The sequence below is a fragment of the Jaculus jaculus genome, chromosome 7 (assembly GCF_020740685.1).
Source record: "Jaculus jaculus isolate mJacJac1 chromosome 7, mJacJac1.mat.Y.cur, whole genome shotgun sequence".
Classification (NCBI taxonomy): Eukaryota; Metazoa; Chordata; class Mammalia; order Rodentia; family Dipodidae; genus Jaculus; species Jaculus jaculus.
The window spans coordinates 49,985,359-50,005,529 of NC_059108.1; the positions used below are offsets into that span (position 1 = coordinate 49,985,359).

Here is a 20,171-nt window from a genome sequence, read left to right on the forward strand (position 1 = left end):
TACTGAGACATATTTGAATGGATATGGAAGGTGTCTCCTACAGAAGGACCTGATTTTGCTCAGTGACATTCTGCTACCTGCTTGGAGGCAAGGGGTGTGGGTTGATGTACGTAACTTATGTTTCAGCACTAACACAGGGATTCCCTTTCTCCTTAACAAGAGTGTCTCCAAGTCACTGCACAACAGGTTTCCTCTGAATGGAGTCCTGGGTACCTACTGAGATCCCTGAGAGTGAAATGTTCTGAAACCCAACCCTGAAGCACTTGTAGCAGTGTCCTGAATAAATGTTTTTGTTTTTTTCTTTCTGTGCTCTTGTTGGACAGGTACTTAGTTTCTAGGCAGGGTCACCTTCCTAGCTCTAGGATATCTGATGTCTGGTGTTGGATAGTATTAAAGGCTTAATGCCTGTAGCAGCTGGGGGTCTAAAGGGAACTGCACAATTCTTTTTCCTTGCAGCATGACACATGGAGTGAGTCCTCAGTAAAGATTTGTTACAGATTCCCAAGTAAAGACAAATCAAAGTGAAAAGGAATATCCCAAGTTTGAAGTCTGACACAACTATCTGTGCACAGATAGTTGGTAAATTACTCAGAACAAACCACAGGTGACTGAAATATAGGACAGGAATTTTTGTGGGCTCAGTGGTTTATGCAACCTTCAGCATTACTCGATGGAATTGCTGCCCCATAATTCAAGTGGCTCCTGCTTCTTGACACACATATTCCATGGGTATGAATTCCAAATCCTGCTTGGTTGGCACTGTATTTCTCTCCACTGCTAAACTCTTCTGATGCCCAATAAAATCTGTTACTGGGACCTTCAGCATTAGGTGTCTTCATCTCCAATGGCAGAGGCACAGGGACATCCGACTATTTCTTTGTGTTCTATTGTTTATATTTAACTTAGGGGTACATTAATTAAAATTTAATACATTTCTTTTGAGGTGTCAGGAGTTCATTCCTCTTAGCTTTCCGCTTTTGCATACTATAGGAAGCAGAGTGAGAGATAGCTTTTGCTGAGTATGAACATGTATGGATTTAGTCAGATCTCTCCACAAAGAAAGGAAGAAATTCCTAGGCAGTGGGAGATAACACTCTTCCTATTATTTTTTCCTGTCCCTGCTACCACTCTTTCCTGAAAATACAAATTTCTAATCCACAATAGTAGTCATTTTTTTAATTCTCTTTCCTGTGTTATTTTACTGTGTAACTTTTAGCTCAAAAAATAGAAGCAGGGGGCTAGAGAGATGGCTTAGTGATTAAGGTACTTGCCTGAAAAGCCGAAGGACCTAGGTTCAATTCCCCAGGACCCACATAAGCCAGATGCACAAGGTGCTGCATGTGTCTAGAATTCGTTTGCAGTGGCTGGAGGCCCTGGTGCACCCATTCTCTTTCTCTCTACTTCTCTCTATCAAATAAATAAATAAAAATAAAAATGTTTAAAAAAAAACCTAAAAACACAGAAGTATGGACTAGGGCTCATTTGGTAAGGTCCTTGCTGGCCACACAAGCCTGACAACCTTAGTTCAGAGCCCCAGCACCCATGTGAGTGCTGGGTGGGTGTGGTGGCCCACCTGTGATACCAGGGCTCATGAGGAGGCAGAGACCTGATCTGTAGGGCAAGCTGGCCAGCTAAACTAATTGAATTAGAAAGCTCTGCATTCAAGTGAGAGGCCCTGTCTCAGTAAATAAGGTGGAGTGTTAACATGGAAGAATTCTAATGTCAAATTTAGCCTCTGTACATGTACACACACATGTGCTCACATATACTTGAACATGCATGCATAGCAACACACACACACACACACACAGATGGGGAGGGAGGAGAGAGGGAGGAGAGAGAGAAAGAGAGATATGGCAGGTGCACTTGTAAGACAGCACTATGAGGCTCATTTTTCCTGAAGTCAGATAACAGTTCAGGTGAGCCCCATAGTGTATGTTTGTTTACTCTTAGACAATGAAGATCTGGGAAACAGATGGCTAGTTCCTCAGAATCATTGCTTTTATATTATTAATATGTCCAACCAAGAGATCAATATGACTGTCCCTTGATTTGCATGGTACTCTTAAAAAATATTTATTTATTTATGAGAGAGAGAGAGAGAGAGGAAGGGAGACAATGAGCATGCCATGGCTTCCAGCTACTGCAAACGAACTTCAGACGCGTGTGCCCCTTGTGCCTATGGCTAACATGGGTCCTGGGGGATCAAACCGAGGGCCTTTGGCTTTGCAGGCCAATGCCTTAACTGCTAAGCCATCTCTCCAACCTGAGCATGGTACTTTTACTTTCTTCTGTCAACTTTACTATCTCCTTCCCAGTGCATGCATTGACTAGCCACAGCTCTCGACTCTTCTCAAGGTAAAACAGAGGAGGAAAAGAATTTTGAAGGGAGTCTTGCTGGCCTATCCCCAAAACAGCTGTAGGTATTTACAGGTATATTCGGATGACTTTCTTGTGGGCACATGCACTGTCCCTTTGGAGACTCCCCAGTATATTGACCACCTGGTAGCATCCATAATGTAGACTGATGCATCTCCTCTGGTGTTCAGTCACTCTGCCATTGCTTCTTCACTGGAATTCTATCACTTTTCCAAAGTCCTTTCTGGGACTGTATTTCTCTGTATGTTAAAATGCAGCACAAGGATACATCAGTATGTCAAGAAGAGACAACCAACTGTCTACCAGAAGATGGCTTACCTCTACCTCATCTGCCTGAGCACAGAAGTCATTACAAGGGAAGCAGTGACATGAATACTGCTCTCACAGCTAGCCTGAAAACCAGTTGCAGGGAAATGGTGACAGACACTGTGGTCACTCTAACCTCATAAAAACAGAGATCCAGAGTCTACAGAGAAAGCAATACTAAGTCCAATCTCTGTCTTGCCCACCAAGGCTCAGGGGGCATCACAGAAGGGTGGATAGAAAGGCTATAAGTTCCTCAGGGTGGTTGGGAATAGCCTGAGACACCATGTTTACCTCATCTCTGCAGAGGCTGGCTGGGGCCTCTTGGACCCCATAATGAGTACGAATAACACCACCAAAGACCCTCAGCAGAATTGGGACAGAGTATAGGTGGTTGGTGTGTGTGACTTTTTAATTAAAAAAATTAATAAATAAAAAAATGCAGACTTCACTAAGCTGATGTCAATAAGCTGGAGGTGACTGAACCTCTTGACTCCAGCTCCAGCCTTCATCCAGCTCTAGACATACTTGAGTGGCTTAAGACCTCACTAACATGAGTGGGGTTAGTTGGTGCCCATTGACTTGGAGTCCCATTTAAGGTGAGGTCATAGGCAATATAATGAAATCTTTTCCAGTAGTCTTACTGGTTAATGTGGCCATACATTTTGTCTCTGATGTGAGATTCTGAACACTCTAAGGATATTCCTTTCACAGATAGAGGTATTTCCAAATGTCCTTTGGGAGGGGATATGATGGAAAGTGGAGTTTCAAAGAGGAAAGTAGGAGGAGGGAGGGAATTACCATGGGATATTGTTTACAATTATGGAAGTTGTCAACAATAAGAAAATTTATTGACAGCTTCCGTAAGTATAGACAATAAACCATGATAATTCCTAGCTCCTATCCCCATTATCCCCTGCCAAATACACCCTGCATTGAATCCTTTCTTTTTCCAACTAGCCTCTCTTATATTTTTTTAGAATCATTTGTTTATTTTGCAAAAACCATGCTTGTTAATGCCCAGATTATTTCTATTTTTTAAATTAATTAATTTTTTATTAACAACTTCCATGATTGTACACAATATTCCATGGTAATGCCCTCCCTCCCCCCACTTTCCCCTTTGAAACTCCATTCTCCATCATATCCCCTCCCCATCTCAATCAGTCTCTCTTTTATTTTGATGTCATGATCTTTTACCTCCTGTTATGATGGTCATGTGTAGGTAGTGTCAGGCACCATGAGATCATGGATATCCAGGCTATTTTGTGTCTGGAGGAGCACATTGTAAGGAGTCCTATCCTTCCTTTGGCTCTTACATTCTTTCCGCCACCTCTCCCACGATGGATCCCGAGCCTTGGAAGGTGTGTTAGAGATATTGTAGTACTGAGTGCTCCTCTGTCACTTCTTCCTAGCACCATGATGCCTTCTGAGTCATCCCAAGGTCACTGCCATCTGAAAAGAGAAGGTTCTCTACCACAAGTGAGAGTAGCATTAATATATGGGTATGAACATTAAGAGAACTGCTTATTGGGTAGCTTGATGAGCATAGTATATACATTTAGCCACATATCAGCAAAGATTACACCCATGGGTATGACTACCCCTGTTTTAAATTTTCAGTATCAGGGATGTATTCCCTCCCATGGATCGGGCCTCCAATCCAATTAGATGGCAGTTGGTTAATCCCAAAACAGACATGCCACTATTGCACCTATTGGCTCACTTGCCCTGGCTGGCAAATTATAAGACTTGCAGTGTCAACTGTTGAGTATCTTCACTGGTGATTTCTTTCTCTCCCATTGAACTGCATGCAGAATGGCTTCTTCCAGCTTTCTGTCAGCTGGTATACATGGAGGAGGTTATCAGTTCAGTTCCAGCAGGATTTCTCAGTGGCCTTGCAGCCCAAGTCTGTGGAGTCTTCAGCAATAGGGTCTTACCATATATTCCTTAATATAGGCACTTAAGGCTATAAATTTACCTCTTAGAACTGCCTTCATTGTGTCCCAGAGATTTTGGTATGTTGTGGTCTCATTATCGTTTGACTCTATAAATTTTTTTATTTCCTTCTTGATTTCTTCATTGATCCATTTATCATTTAGTAGTGTATTGTTTAGTTTCCATGATTTTGTGTATGCTCTATAGCCTTTCTTGCTACTGATTTGTAGTTTAATTCCATTGTGGTCAGATAGAATGCAAGGAATTATTTCAATTTTCCTGAATTTGTTAAGATTTGCTTTGTGTCCTAATATATGGTCTATTTTAGAGAATGTTCCATGTGCTGCTGAAAAGAATGTATATTCTGTAGCATTTGGATGAAATGTCCTGTATATATCTCTTAGGTCCATTCCTTCTATGACCTCATTTATTCCAGATGCCTCTCTGTTTATTTTTTCCTGGGATGACCTGTCAATTGATGAGAGTGGAGTGTTAAAGTCACCTACCACCACTGTTTGGTGTTATCTGTGACCTTAGTTCTAATAGTGTTTGTTTGATGAATTTGGGAGCCCCCATGTTAGGTGCATATATGTTTAGGATTGTAATGTCCTCCTGTTGGACTGTGCCCCTAATCAATATAAAGTGACCTTCCTTGTCTTTCTTGACCAACGTTGGACTGAGGTCTACCTTGTCAGATATTAGGATAGCAACCCCTCCTTGTTTTCTAGGCCCATTTGCTTGAAATACCGTTTTTCAACCTTTCACCCTAAGATAATGTCTATCCTTTGTAGAAAGGTGAGTTTCTTGGAGACAACAAATTGTAGGATCCTGCTTTTTAACCCAGTCTGCAAACCCATGTCTTTTCGCTGGGGCATTGAGGCCATTGATATTAAGAGATATTATTGAAAGGTGTGTATTTATGTTTGCCTTTTTTTTTTTTTTTGTAGTTCCAGTTCTACCTTTGCTTTCTTGTGTTAACTAGTATTTGAGTATTGCTTGTTTTTTCCAGCTTCCTTATATGTGTGCTTTTCCTTTTCTTCAGCATGGAGGATCCTATCAAGTATTTTCTGTAGAGCTGGTTTTGTCTTCAAATACTCCTTTAACCTGCTTTTGTCATGGAATGCCCTATTTCTCCATCTATTTGAATGGATAGCTTTGCAGGATAAAGTAACCTTGGTTGACAGTTGTTATCTTTCAGAACATGGAATACATCACTCCAAGCCTTTCTGGCTTTTAAAGTTTGCATTGAATAATCTGCTGTCATCCTGATGGGCTTGCCTTTGTAGGTAACTTGATTTTTTCTCTCTAACTGCTTTACATAATTTTTCTTTGGATTGTGTGTTTGGTAGTTTGATTATAATATGGTGAGGAGAGGTTCTTTCCAGGTTTTGCCTGGCTGGGGTTCTAATGACTTCCTGTATCTGCATTGGCACCTCTTTCCCAATTTGGGGGAAGTTTTCTTCTATGATTTTGTTGAAGATGCCTACTATGCCTTTGGAGTGGAATTCTTCTCCTTCTACTATGCCCTGAATCCTTATATTGGATCTTTTCATAGTGTCCCGAATATCTTGAAATTCCCACTCATACTTTTCTGTAAGTTTGTCTTTCTCTTTGTTGGACTGTATTAGATCTGCCACCTGGTCTTCTAGCTTAGATATTCTGTCCTCTCCTTCATCCATTCTACTGGTGAGATTTTCTACAGAGTTTTTTATATCATTAACTGTGTTCTTCATTGCTAGTAATTCTGACTGGTTTTTCTTTATTATTTCTATTTCCTTATTTATGTCTTGTATTGCCTTCTTTATTTCATTAAATTGGTTTCCTGCATCTTCTTTGATTCCTTTGATTTGTTCTTTGACTTCTTTGAACATATTTACAATCATTCTTTTGAACTCTTTCTCAGGCATTTCCTCTAAGTCATTCTCACTGGAGGTCATTTCTGATGCATTAATACTTTTAGGTGGATTTATATTGTCTTGCTTTTTAGTGTTTCTTGTGTTATAATGTATACATTTTTGCATCTTGGATTAAGTTAGTGCTTGGATTTTCTAGCTAGCTGGGTATTCTTAGCTGTATCAATTGATTTGATGTTATATATTTTCAGGGTAGGAGCTTAAGGTGTTAGGTGTGGCTCTTAAGACTCTGAGAGTATCTACAAAGGTGTTCCTAGGGGTTGAGTTTCCCTGCTATGGGAGTATTCAAATAGGCTGAGTGGAATAAAATACAGGTAGATTCTAAAATTTAACTAAACAGTGTACATATTCAATCAAAAGCAGCACCGAGCATTTATGCAAGAGTAGTTAGTATAACAACCAGATCCTTTATCAACAAAAAGGTTAAGATTTCTGGTCTGTTGAGGGATCCAAGTCAGCTTGTGACCAAGTAAGAACCTTCCCTGGTTCAATCCCAGTTACCTTTTTGGATGATTTTGGTCTCATTCAAGTTGCTGGCTGGGTCGTTGGGCTTCTGTTCTTATTTCTGGAGCTGGGTATTGGCTTTTCCTGTGGGGCAAACTGAGCCTGGTAACTGTGGCCCTGCAGATTGGCACCCCCACTGCTGGAACCGCCACTGCTGCTCCTGAAGCTGCCGCTGCTGGATCTGTCGCCTCTGCTGGGTCCACTGCTGCTGCCGCTGCCACTGCTGCTGCTTTAGCTGCCACTGCTGGATCCTCCACTGCTGCTGCTGGATCTGTGACTGCTGCCTCTGAAGCTGCTGCTGCTGGATCTGCCGCTGCTGCCGCTACTGGATCTGCTGGTGCTGGTGCCGCTGCTGCTGGTGCTAGAGCCGCTGATGTTGCTGCAGGACTCTCCTCCTGCTTGGGTCCTGCTGTTGGCTCAAGTTGGCGTGGCCGGGTCCCAGGACTGCTGCTCTGCTCACTGGAGCTGGGCACAGGTGGTGGGGGAGGGAAGGGAGCCTATGCTGTTCTAGTTCTCTCGCTGTTCCATTTGTTCTTCTGCCTTGTGGTCTGCTCCTCCATTGCTCACTGCCGCTCTCCCTTCACGTTTCTTGAGTTGTGGAGAGTGCTGGTGTGAGTGGAAGCTCCTCTCACCTGGCTTCTCCTGTGCCTGGAGCTGAGCCTGGTGGCTTTCTGGTGCACTACCACTGCCGCAGTCGGAGGACCTGCCGGGGCTGCTTTTGCCAGCCTGTGTGGGCTCTGGATCTCTTCTACTTCTCCACTGCTGTTTTGATTTGCTATATACCTCACTTTTTAGTAAAAGTGTGTATTTAGCTGAGTTTTTTTTGTCTTTTACCCCCTAGGCTGCTTTGGCGTGGTACCTAAGCCACCATCTTAACTGGAAGTCTTAACATCTATTCCTGGTGGGAAACCGAGGGCCTCGGCAATGGCCTGTAATGTTATGGGGGCATCAGGTACCTCACTGGCCATCTACTCACTGGAAGGTATCCCATCCCTGGCATTGAAAAATTTCTAGCAACAATCTATGGCTCCTGAGTGTTCCATTGTCCAAAAAATTAGGTTTCCATATGGTTTATTTATATCCTCTTAGGTTTTTATTAGCTCTCCCTCCACCTTTCCATTACTCAATCTCTTACTCTAACCTCACTTGGGCCCTTTCACCCCCATTAGTCTATTCTTCTACTTACATATATACAATACCATCCTATGGAGTACCCTCCTCCCTTCCTTTCTCTTCCCTTTATATCTCTTTTTTAGCTTATTGGCCTTTGCTACTAAGTTTTCTTCCTATTCACACAGAAGTCCAATAATTTGTAGCTAGGATCCACATATGAAAGAGAACATGAAATGTTTGGCTTTCTGGGCCTGGGTTACCTCACTTAGTATAATCCTTTCCAGATCCATCCATTTTCCTGAAAATTTCATAACTTCATTTTTCTTTACCACTGAGTAGAACTCTGTTGTTTAAATGTGCCTTATCTTCATTATCCACTCATCAGTTGAGGGACATCTAGGCTGGTTCTATTTCCCAGCTATTATAAATTGAGCAGCAATAAACATGGTTGAGCAAGTATCTCTAAGGTAATGAGATGAGTTCTTAGGATATATGCCTAGGAGTGCTTTTGCTGGGTCATATGGTAGATCAATCTTTAGCTGACCTCCACACTGATTTCCACAATGGCTGGACCAGATTGCATTCCCTCCAATAGTGTAGAAGGGATCCTATTTTTCCACATCTTCAACAGCATTTATGCTCATTTGTTTTCATGATGGTAGCCAATCTGATATGAGTGAGATGGAATCTCAATGTAGTTTTTTTTTTTAAATTTTTTTAAATTTATTTTTTATTTATTTGAGAGCGACAGGCACAGAGAGAAAGACAGATAGAGGGGGAGAGAGAGAGAATGGGCGCACCAGGGCTTCCAGCCTCTGCAAACGAACTCCAGACGCATGCGCCCCCTTGTGCATCTGGCTAACGTGGGACCTGGGGAACCGAGCCTTGAACCGTGGTCCTTAGGCTTCACAGGCAAGCACTTAACCGCTAAGCCATCTCTCCAGCCCTCTCAATGTAGTTTTAATCTTCATTTCCCTGATGACTAGGGATGTAGAACTTTTTTTTAAATGCTGATATGCTATCCAAGTTTCTTCTTTTGAGAACACTCTATTTGGTCCACAGCCCATTTTTTAATTGGGTTGTTTGATTTATAATTTAATTTTTTGTGTTCTTTGTATATCCTAGATAATACTCCTCTATCAGATGTATAGCTGGCAAAGATTTTTTCCTATTTTGTAGGTTGCCTCTTTGCTTTATTCAGTGTCCTTTGCCATGCAAAAAATCTTTGTAATTTCATGAGGTCCCAGGGATTAATCTGTGGTTTTATTCCCTGAGTAATTGGGGTTATATTCAGAAAGTCTTTACCAAGACCAATATCTTGAATGGTTTCCCCTACTTTTTATTCTAGCAGCTTCAGGTCTTATGGTAAGGTCTTTAATATATTTGGACTTAATTCTTATGCATGTAGAGAGAGAAGAATCTATTTTCATCCTTCCACAGATACATATACAGTTTTCCAAGCACCATCTGCTGAAGAGGCTGTCTTTTCTCCAGTGAGTATTTTTTGGCATTTTTTTTAATCGAATATCAGGTGGCTATAACTACCCGGAATTATATCTGGGTCCTCTATTCTGTTCCATTGATCTACACATCTGCTTTTGTGCCAGTACCATGCTGTTTTGTTACTATGGCTCTGTGGTGTAGGTTAAAATTAGATATGGTGATACCACTTATTTTTGTTGCTCAGTATTGCTTTAGATATTAGAGATTTTTTTGTGATTTCAAATGAATTTTTGGATTTTTTTTTCTATTTTTGTGACTTTGTTAATACATTTTCTTCTCTTTTGGAACACATTCTTTCCCTGGCTTTTGTTTAGTCTCTGCTTTTTCTTTGCATTGCAGACTCCTTTCCCCCCTTCTTCCTTTTCCTGTTCTGGGAGTCTACTTGTGTTCTATCAGGTCCATGCTTCCAGGAAGTCTTCCTACTCTGAGAAGTGGTCCCTTTCAAACTTCAGAAGCAAATACTGTCCATCTGCTTATATAGCACCTGGGATGTGCCTACTCACTTTCTACCTATTTCCAGTGGTGTATTACATATGATTGACTAAATTGCATGCTGTCACAAAAGAACATGTGGGTTCCAGAATTTTTTTGAAAAACAATTTCTTTGTTGGGAGTGGTTAATAAACGTGCTACTTAAGGTCAGGGCAGTGGGAATATAAAGGAAAAGACAGATGACTGAAGTTTGGTCTAATATGGATATGAGGGTCTTACTATGTTGTCCTGCCTGGCTCAAACTCTTGGGCTCAAGTGATTCTTCCAGCTCAGCTTCCTAAGTAGCTGGGATGACAGGTTTGTGTGCTGCTACTCCTGGCTACACGATTTTGATAGAAACAGCCGTAGAACTTTGTGATTACTCAGTTATCAAAATCATTGTTGGCAGCTGGGCATGGTGGCTCATGCCTTTAACTCCAACACTCGGGAGGCAGAGGTAGGAGGATTGCTGTGAGTTCAAGGCCACTCTGAGACTACATAGTCAATTCCAGGTCAGTTTGGGCTCGAATGAAACCCTACCTCGAAAAACAACAACAACAACAAACCAAAAAAAAAAAAAAGAAAAATCACCCTTTATACTGATATTGATGATCCTATTTAAAGCACAACGTCTATATGCCTTTTAAAGGTCAGGGCTCTGTTTAGCCAGACACCCAAATATTTATATCCTGAGACCTACCTGAGTGTTATCTGATTAATACTTGTCTTCTTGAGAAAACAGTGAATAATGTCAACAAGAGCTACATTATTCTCGCTAAGAATTCATCCATTTAGTTTAACTTGCATGTAATGACACCTGGAAGGAAGTCAGGAGCTGTTTGCTGAAAGCCACTGCAATACTGTTGTGGCTCATTCCTAACAAACAGCAATGAAGCTCTTTCAGCATAACAAACGGGAGCATCAGCATAAGTAGGAAAGTTAGGGGCTGCTAGAAATCTTTAGTATGTTATGAATATAAAGGGTGAATGTAATGAGTCTCAGAGAAATCCTTGTTTGGACAAAAAGACACTTTTAGTAATAAAATTGAATTAGATGTTAAAATGCTGGTATTACACACATGCTTTACATTAATACCAGGTGAAATTTATCAAAGTAGCTGAACAAGTAGAGGCCATCAAGGAGCGATTCAGCAAACTTGGGAAGGTCTTGGGGGAAGGCAGAGCTTCACACATCTTCACTTGCCTTTCTTCTTTTCTGATGACAAAAAAAAATCTGTTTTGTGATTTTGTACATGCATTGTCTTCTCTTTTCCAGACTTTTTTTCCCTTTTCCCTTTTCCCTTTTCCTGTTCTCTATGCATCTGCAGTCCCTCCTATGTTCCAGTCAACATCCTCTCCCATTGGCATCCTCTTTACATGATTAGGAGTAAATTGCATGTAACATCTTCTCTTCATTGGGAAGCCAGGATAGACGGGTACCCGTGATTATGTTTCCTGGAGTTACTTGACCTCAACCTTTTCCATTTTGCTTTTCAAAATTCTTCATGAAATAATCAGATTGGTCCAATTTAAGGTCCTTGGAACTCCCTTGGCTCTTGTCCACCCCACTCTTGGTTGTCCCATTGTACTCTGGGTCATGAGGTCAGAAGTTCAAGATTTTTCTTATACCTACACAAAATCACTGGTACCTGTGTGTCCTGGCTTCCCATTGAAGAGGAGGTGTTACATGCGAGTCACTCCTAATCATGTAAAGAGGATGCCAATGGGAGAGGATGTTGACTGAAACATAGGAGAATGCACCCTTGTTTGTGTATGAGAAAGGAAGGTCAGGACAATAGAGAGATTTTCTAAAATAGCTACACTGTGCTAAGGGGCAAACATGGGATCAGTGAGAGGTTTGAGGACAATGCAAAACCCGTTTACACGGTATGAGTGACTCTGCCATTATTTTACTAATCTCATTTATTCATCCATTCACTAATTTATTATCATTGCTACATACCAGCTATAATTCTAAGTGCTAAGAGCAACTTGGATATAGGTCTGTCTGTGATGGACCTTGTGATTTTGTGTATGTGCATGGGTACAATAGTCACAAAACAAGCAAAAGATAAGTTCAAGTCATGGTGATACAAAGAAAGCATGGTAGGGTGCTATGAAGAGTGACACTCATGAAATCAGGGAAGTCTTTCTGGGAGACTACGTGTGAGTTGAGCCCTCACCTCAGCATCCCTGGTGACAGCTAAATGAATAGACTAGAGCTGCCAATGATATTGTATTATTTTGAGTCTTTCAGTACCTTTAAGTTTCCCCAGTAATGCTATTTTATAGTCAGCTTTGCGCTGCTGGCAGAGAACACTGGCATGAGCACTTTGTGGGAGGAAAGAGTTTATTTTGGCTTAAAGATTCAAGGGGAAGCTCCATTATGTCAGGGGAAAATGATGGCATGAGCAGAGGGTGCACATCACCTTCTGGCCAACATCACATAGACAGTAGCACCAAGAGAGTGTGCCAAATACTGGAAAGGGGAAGCTGGCTATAACACCCATAAGCCCACCCAACAATGTACTGCCTCCTGGAGGCTCCAATTCCCAAGTTGCTACTAGCTGGACACCTAGCATTCAGAACACAAAAATTTATGGGGGACACCTGACTCAAACCAGCACATGCTGGTATTTGAAAGTTGTCACAGATCTAAGTATTTGAGCCCAGCTTTCAGGGATGGCTCCAGAGCCAAGCTATCTGGGCTGGAAGCAGTCAGCGGACTGGAACCTAGACTGAGGTCCAGATTGTAATGGATGGGGAGAAGTAAGCAGAGATTTAGGTGTAGTTTCTGAAGTTTCCTCATGAAGTTGGCATTAAGGTCCTTCAATTGTCCCATTCTGGGCTGTTTGCACTTTTGTGGGTCCTGTTCTTAGTTGTAGGGTCCATAAGAACTCATATGACCAGACACAAATCCTTCCCTCATAAATGTCAAAACTGAGAGGTTTATTGTCTTGCTTAATATCTGAAGCCAGTGTGGGAAGAGCCAGTTTTTGACTCCAGGCTTTTTACCTCCCAGTTCAATTCTCTTTTTTTTTAGACTACTGGCTCTCATGAAAGAATACAATTTTTTTTTGAGAGCTCTAATTCAACTATGGTGAGATCAAAGGTCATCTTTATTTTAAAAATAATAATTCTCCAAGTTTATAAGTTAATATTATCAATAATATGCCAAAGAAAGCATACTGTATATTGCAAAACATACTATCAAGAACAACTATCAGGTTCTATTAGATCATTTTGTTTTGCTATAGCATAATACCCAATTCCATGTATCTTACAAAGTTTATTTAGCTCTTGATCCCAGTGGCTGGAGAGTCCTAATGACGTGGTGCTGGGACTCTAGTGAGGGCCTCCTAGCTGTGCAGCAGCATAGCAGGAAAGTAGAAAGGGGAAGAACCACGTGAAGAAGGGTCAGCCATGTCTGGTGGGTAGATTCAGATTATTACAAATTGCTGTCATTAATACTGATTTACTCCTGAGAAACCCTTTCCAGGAGACTCTCATGAATTCATCATGAGGGTGAAGCCCCATGACCTGATTCCTTTTCATTAGGACTCATTGCTTAAAGTTTCTTCTTCAGCACTACCACATTGGGAATCAAGTGTAGAATACAGGAATCTTTTTGGGACAAACCATAGGACAAACCGTAGAAAAAGTAATAAATATTTTATAAAAATAAACAGCTATGGATTTACTCAAAGAGACCAATTAGGGGCTGGGGAAATGGCTCAGTGCTTAAAGGTTCTTGCTTGCAAAACCTGCTGTCTGGGCTCAATTTCCCACACAAAGCCACATAAATAGCCACATAAAGCCAGATGCAAAAAGTAGTGCAAGTATCTGGTTTTTGTTTGACCCTGGTGTGCCCATACACACACATACATATATGCACATGGGTAAATAAATAATACATGTAAAGAGACCACTTAACCATATACAGATGGTCCTCAATTTATCATGGTTCAACTTACCATATGTTTAACTTTATGGTGATATAAAATTGCTTTCACTTGAAACTTATATTTCAGGGTTTTTTTTTTTTGAGGTAGGGCCTCACTCTAGCCCAGGCTGACTTGGAATTCACTATGTAGTCTCAGTGTGGTCTTGTACTCACGGTGATCCTCCTACCTCTGCCTCCTGAGTGCTGGGATTAAAGGCGTGTACCACTACGCCTGGTTTATATTTCAGATTTTGAGTTTCAATCATTTCCTGGGATTCCCTCCCTACACTTTGGACATCAGTGAGTCAGAGCTCTCAATGGTCATGGGAGAAAACAACTGACATTTTTACAGGGTCCTGGGTTGCTAAGTTGTCATGTTTGGTAGATAAGGGTTATTAGATGCATTGTGGATTTAGGATATCTCAATTTCCAATGCGTTAACCAGGATGTAACTCCACTGTAAGTCAAAGATCCTCTGTAGTTGTATGGTAGGGGAATATGGATCTTGGAAAACTAGAGAGGAGGTGCTAGCTAACCTGGGTCTTAAAGGATTAGTCAGTAGCTCACAGGTAGTAGAAATGGGAAGCAGGAGACATCCCAGGGAGATCTGTCAGTGTGATGGGATTTGGGCCTCGTATGAAGAGACTTGGAGGACAAGGCAGAAGGGATTAAGAACCAACTTTGTTTGCCTTGTCAAACATTTTCAACAATATCTATGTTCAAGAGCATTTTTTTTTTTTTTTGCAATTTTGGATATGTTCAATGTTTGTGTTGTCAAAATTGGAAGCCACATGTATCTACTAAGTACTGAAATATGGCTAGTCAGTGGAGGCATTTTAATGTTAGTGGTGTTAGAACATAAATTTGAAAGGACAAATGTGGCTCTAGGGGCTACCATACTGAGTGTGAAAGCTGAAAGTGTGAGTGCCATGTGAGTTTGTTTTCTGGTTTTTCTGGTGTGGACAGATACTGTCAGGTATGAGTTCAGTGTATCTTCCATTTGAAGAGTTATTAATACAAAGCTGTAGCCATGCAATGCTACTAGAATAGTTAATCTAGTAAGGAGAACATAAATGATCAATTTTACATTTAGCTCAATGAGAATGAAAGTGACCTTGGATGGAGGGTTCTCATGAATAAGCTTCTCTGATGTGACGCACCATTGGGGTGGGGACATTGCTGCTTTCCATTGTGAATGCGATTGTGCTTTTGTGTGGTGGTATATCAATAAAAATATAATACCCTGGGCTGGAGAAATGGCTTAGCATTTAAGGTGCTTGCCTGCAAAGCCAAAGGACCAAGGTTTGATTCTCCACGACTCATGTAAGCCAGATGTATAAAGTGGCATATGCATCTTGAGTTCATTTTCAGTGGCTGGGGGCCCTGACATGACCATTCTCTCTCTCTCTCTCTCTCTCTCTCTCTCTCTCTCTTTCTCTCTCCCTCTCTCTTTCTCTCTCACTCTCTCTGGTTTTTGGAGGTAGGGTCTCACTCTAGCTCAGGCTCACCTGGAATTCACTATGTAGTCTCAGGTAGCCTCGAACTCACAGTGATCCTCCTAACTCTGCCTCCCAAGTGCTGGGATTAAAGGCGTGCACCACCATGCCTGGATCTCTCTTTCTTTCTTTTTCTTGTTGCTTCTTCTCTCTCTCTCAAATAAATGAACAAAAATTTTAAAAAATTTGAAAAATATAATATCCAATAAAATATTGTTTTGTACTTTCCTCAGAGTCTTAGCATATGCTATTGCATTTTCTGTAAGATATTTCAATTTTCATTTACATTTTTTAATGAAAATAAGCCTTATTACATCAAATAAAAAATACATGCAAAGAGGCAAACAATTTTAGTCACTTTCTTCCCGATGTTTTGATCAACTTACAATAAACATAGAACTGAAATCTACACTCTTAGTATGAAAATGTTCAGGGTGCATGTTAGGTTTGGTAGATTGCTCTTTCTTTGTATTTATAACTTGTGCATCTTTAAGATTGACTTCAAAGCACTCAGTCATGCAAATGCTTAAGCAAAGCTCTGTTGAGCAGGATCTGCGGTGTGGCAGGTGAGCCAGCTAGGAGTGAAGCGCTGTCAGTGTGCGCTACGAGTCCTCAGAGTCAGACAAGCTTATGAATAGGAGCAGACCAATTCAGGTGATGCAAATGTGTTCAAAAGAAGGTTAGAGGGAGACACTGGCTTTAGGACAGTTTGCGGTAAAGTAATGTCACATGCATCTTTAAGTCAATGCTAAAAATAATGAAATTAAAAAAAAACCTTGGGTCATCCTAACAACTTAAAATGCAAATTTTACTGCAAAATCTTTCCCCAATCTTTGAGGGTGTAGGTATAGAGCTTAGTGAACCATGGTAGAAAAAACTAAACTGTTATCATTTTGAAAACAAAGAGTTCTGTCTCAACAAGAGAGATGAACTGTAACCTCCCATCTTGTAGAAAGACAGGCCCTTCAGATCTAATGAGACTAGGCATTGCGTTCTGTCTCAGCCAAGCACTGCCGAACCAGCCCTCGGGCGTGGAGGATGCCTCGTTTGAGCCGCTCCATGGCACTCTTGCTCCCTGCAAATGTGGGTCTGATCTCCTTTCCCAGTTCTTCAGTGATGGCCAGCAGCTTGGCATATTTGCTCTGAGGCACCTGGCTGTTCCCGGTTCCCTGGGTACAGCCTAACGATGGTGGCCCATAGTCACTCAGCAGCTGGCGGTGCTGGGAGGATGTCGCCAGGCTAGGGGAAGGCGAGTGGGCGCTTCCTGCGGCGTTGAGGGCGGCGGCGGGCACGTGCGCGGTCCAGCTCGTCTTGTAAGACATCCCCCAGCGGCGGGCGCGCCGGGCGCAGACCGGCCAGGCCGCGAGGGCGGCGGCGGCGAGGACGGGCGGCTGCGCGGCGGCCCCGCGTCTCCGCGCTGGTCCGAATGCCCGCGCACGTTTTGTTGTTGACGGCTCGGGCCGCACCGGCCAATATCTTCATGTACATTTTAAGAGTATAATAATTTTTGCTTTTGAGGTAGAGTTTCACTCTAGTCCAGGCTGACCTGGAATGCACTGTATAGTCTCAGGGTTTCCTTGAACTCATGGTGATCCTCCTACCTCTGCCTCCTGAGTGCTGGGATTAAAGGCATGTGTCACCATGCCTGGCTAGAGTGTAATAATTAAAAAAAAAAATCCATTCTGGTTCATTTTAGGTTGCTAATGGTGTTGTGGCTAACGGGGAAATCTTAAATCTTTTATTAGCATAGTTTGATCCCTAGAGGGATTCTGACTTACACAAATTTTGGATATATTCCAAGTCAGGGAGGCTAGTTTTCAACATTCCTAAAGACAAGACCAATTCCTATAGGTGGCAGTGTTCTGTCGTCTTGCCTGGCCCCTGGGGAAGGAACTTCACTATTTGGTCTTGCCTCTTGCAACTCCCGGGAGCCTACTTTGATGTTATATTCCACCAGAACCAGGATTTTGTAGTGGATCTAAGCCCCTGACCAGCACCACACTAGAGAAGATGTGACTCTTAGGCCCAGGCCCAGGCCCAGGCCAAGGATCTCCTACCTAGTTTTCTATCCTTTCTTTTATTTTTCTTAAGTATTTTATTTTTTATTTATTTGACAGAGAAAGAGCGAAAGAGAGAGAGAGAATGGGTGCACCAGGGCCTCTAGCCAGTGCAAACGAACTCCAGACACTTGTGCCCCCTTGTGCATCTAGCTAATGTGGGTCCTTTGGCTTTGCAGGCAAACGCTTTAACTGCTAAGCCATCCCTCCAACCATACCTAGTTCTCTTTGATAAGAGCTGACTGTGACACAGGGTTAGGCCAGGACCCCAAGCTCAGATTTGTACTACAGGAAACCAATAAACACAACATCAGGTTAGACTGTGTATTGTTTCTCCTCCCTCATATTTTCCCATGAGACTAAGTATCTAAGCCAGCCCTCCTCTGGGCACCTCCACTTCAGGCACATGTGGGATGAATGAGAGCAGGAGGAGGTGCTGTTTGCTAGGTCCTTGCAGAGGTGAAGAGCACTTTAGGACACCATGTGTATTTTCCCCAGAACCTGTCAGGTCTTGAAAACAGGCAGGATAGGACAGCCAGTCACCCACAAGAGGGCAGCAGATGATTTCCAATTTAGTTTTGTTTCCTTTCAAAATCATTTTGCTTCACTTCCACAGAGCTTCTATTTAGTCAAGAAATACAAAAGTTGATGCTGATGGGAGGAATGGAACCCGGATTCATTTCCCTGCATCTCCTTGTTGATACATCTTATGGCTGGAGCATGGCATGTGCTGGCTGCTGGTCTCCTGGCCTGGGCTTGGAGGATGGAGTGCTGAAAGAATGGTGCCTGTTCATAGCTCAGAATTTGAGGCTTAATTCTGAGGGAAGAAACATTGTCACCCTACATCTGATAGAGCATGTATGTTGTTTTATTTTTCAATACCTGGGCCATAAAAGGCCTCATTTATACCCCTTTACCTAATGATCAAGTACCAAGCAGTTGCCAGTTAACCAGTCTAGAGGACAAACAAGGTGTCCTGAGGGCAGAGGTCTTGTCTTTGTGGGTGGTAGAGCTGACTGCCACCCTGCCAGTGAGTGCACTTCATTACTTCTGTGTCCACCATGGGAGGCACAGGCAGGGCTAGGTTGAATTATGAGTTTGGACCCTACGTGACATCCTTTCATTCCCCCTTTCTATGCTCTTTTCTCTCATGGGAGGTTTTGCTATAGTCTCCAAATTCAAATCAATGAATATTTATTAGCTACTTACCCTGGAAAAATCATTGGGTAGATGCCCAAAGGGCCATAAAATGATACCACCAATAACTTACTTACCACACGTCTGTGCTTATCTCATCTGATGGCATTTCATTATTCCCCAAACAACCTTATAAGGTAGATATCATTTCTAATGCACAAATGAAGAAATTGAGGCTGCAGGAAGTTAAACAATTTGTCACTTAAGTAGTCAACAGGAGGAGTAGGGGCTTAAATACAGACTTGACTGACTCTAGTCCTGACTGCTCTGCTATTGGTTTTCTTCCTAGAAAGTCCATTAGTCCTAAAGATCTTATGTTAGTGTAATAGCTTCCCGATGTGAGTGCACATCAAATGTATATAGGGAGTTTTAAAATTATGATGCCAGGGTCTTAGCCTACCCATTCAAATCTGTGTGTGGGTGCAAAGGAGGCAGTGTCCCAGGAGTTAGAATTTGTGAAAGGTCCTCAGGTGGTCTTTCTTTATCCTGAATTAAAAACTCTGCTTTTGGGTATGGGAAGGAGGTCCAGATACAGAAGTAAAGAGAGAAGTAGATTGTGTTTGGGTTGCTAGTCAGTGTTGCTCAGCCTTCTCTAGCAGGTAGGTTACTGGGCCTGTCAGGTGAGACCTGTGTGCAATGGCATACCTGTTTGATAACAATAACATAGCTTTAAACAATTTCTATACAAAATATTAGGTTATATTATGGCAGTTTCAAACAGTTGTTTTTGTTGATTTTCCTTTCCATTTCTTCCTTCAGTCCCTAGTAGTCACCTTTTCAGTTTCATATCACATTAAGTGACTGCCTGTATAAGGCATAGTTCTAAGTTTGCTTGCCTGTAGTAACTCTGACTGTTTTAATTATTGCCACATCTAATCATATAAATTGATAGGTTCACTGTCTACTTCCTGGCAACTTACCTCATCATCAAGTCCAAGATGCTGTAGGTTCTAGGATGCAATTTTATTTTATATACACTGAGAGACAAAGAAAAAAAAAACTACCAACTAATTGAATGTCACCATAGATTGTTCTTTTCTTCAGAGTCATTAAATGTGAGAAAACATACATCTTAAAGTTAAGGAGATATACAGCTGTTACTCCTGCTTATAGGTAAGGAAACACATACACAGAAAACTCAAGCCACATATCCAAGTCACTCAATTAGGAAGCCTTATATTATGAGTGTTTATCATGCTTTCAATGGCAATAGTAAGTTTCATATAAATATATCTCAATTAACTTAATTTCTCCTATAATTTTAGTTGATTATATATTGATATATGTCTTTTTAAAATATATTTTATTTATTTATTTGAAAGAGGCAGAGAGAGAGAGAGAGAGAGAGAGAGAGA

General features: G+C 41.7%; 1 protein-coding gene across 1 annotated transcript; it reads right to left on the minus strand.

The window, feature by feature from the left end:
* Nucleotides 1-16,542: 16,542 nt before the first annotated feature.
* LOC101601730 (cyclin-dependent kinase 2-associated protein 1-like) lies at nucleotides 16,543-16,884 on the minus strand. The gene has a single exon (XM_045153856.1). It carries the CDS (start codon nucleotides 16,882-16,884, stop codon nucleotides 16,543-16,545), a length of 342 nt encoding a protein of 113 aa, XP_045009791.1.
* Between the last annotated feature and the right edge of the window lie 3,287 nt (nucleotides 16,885-20,171).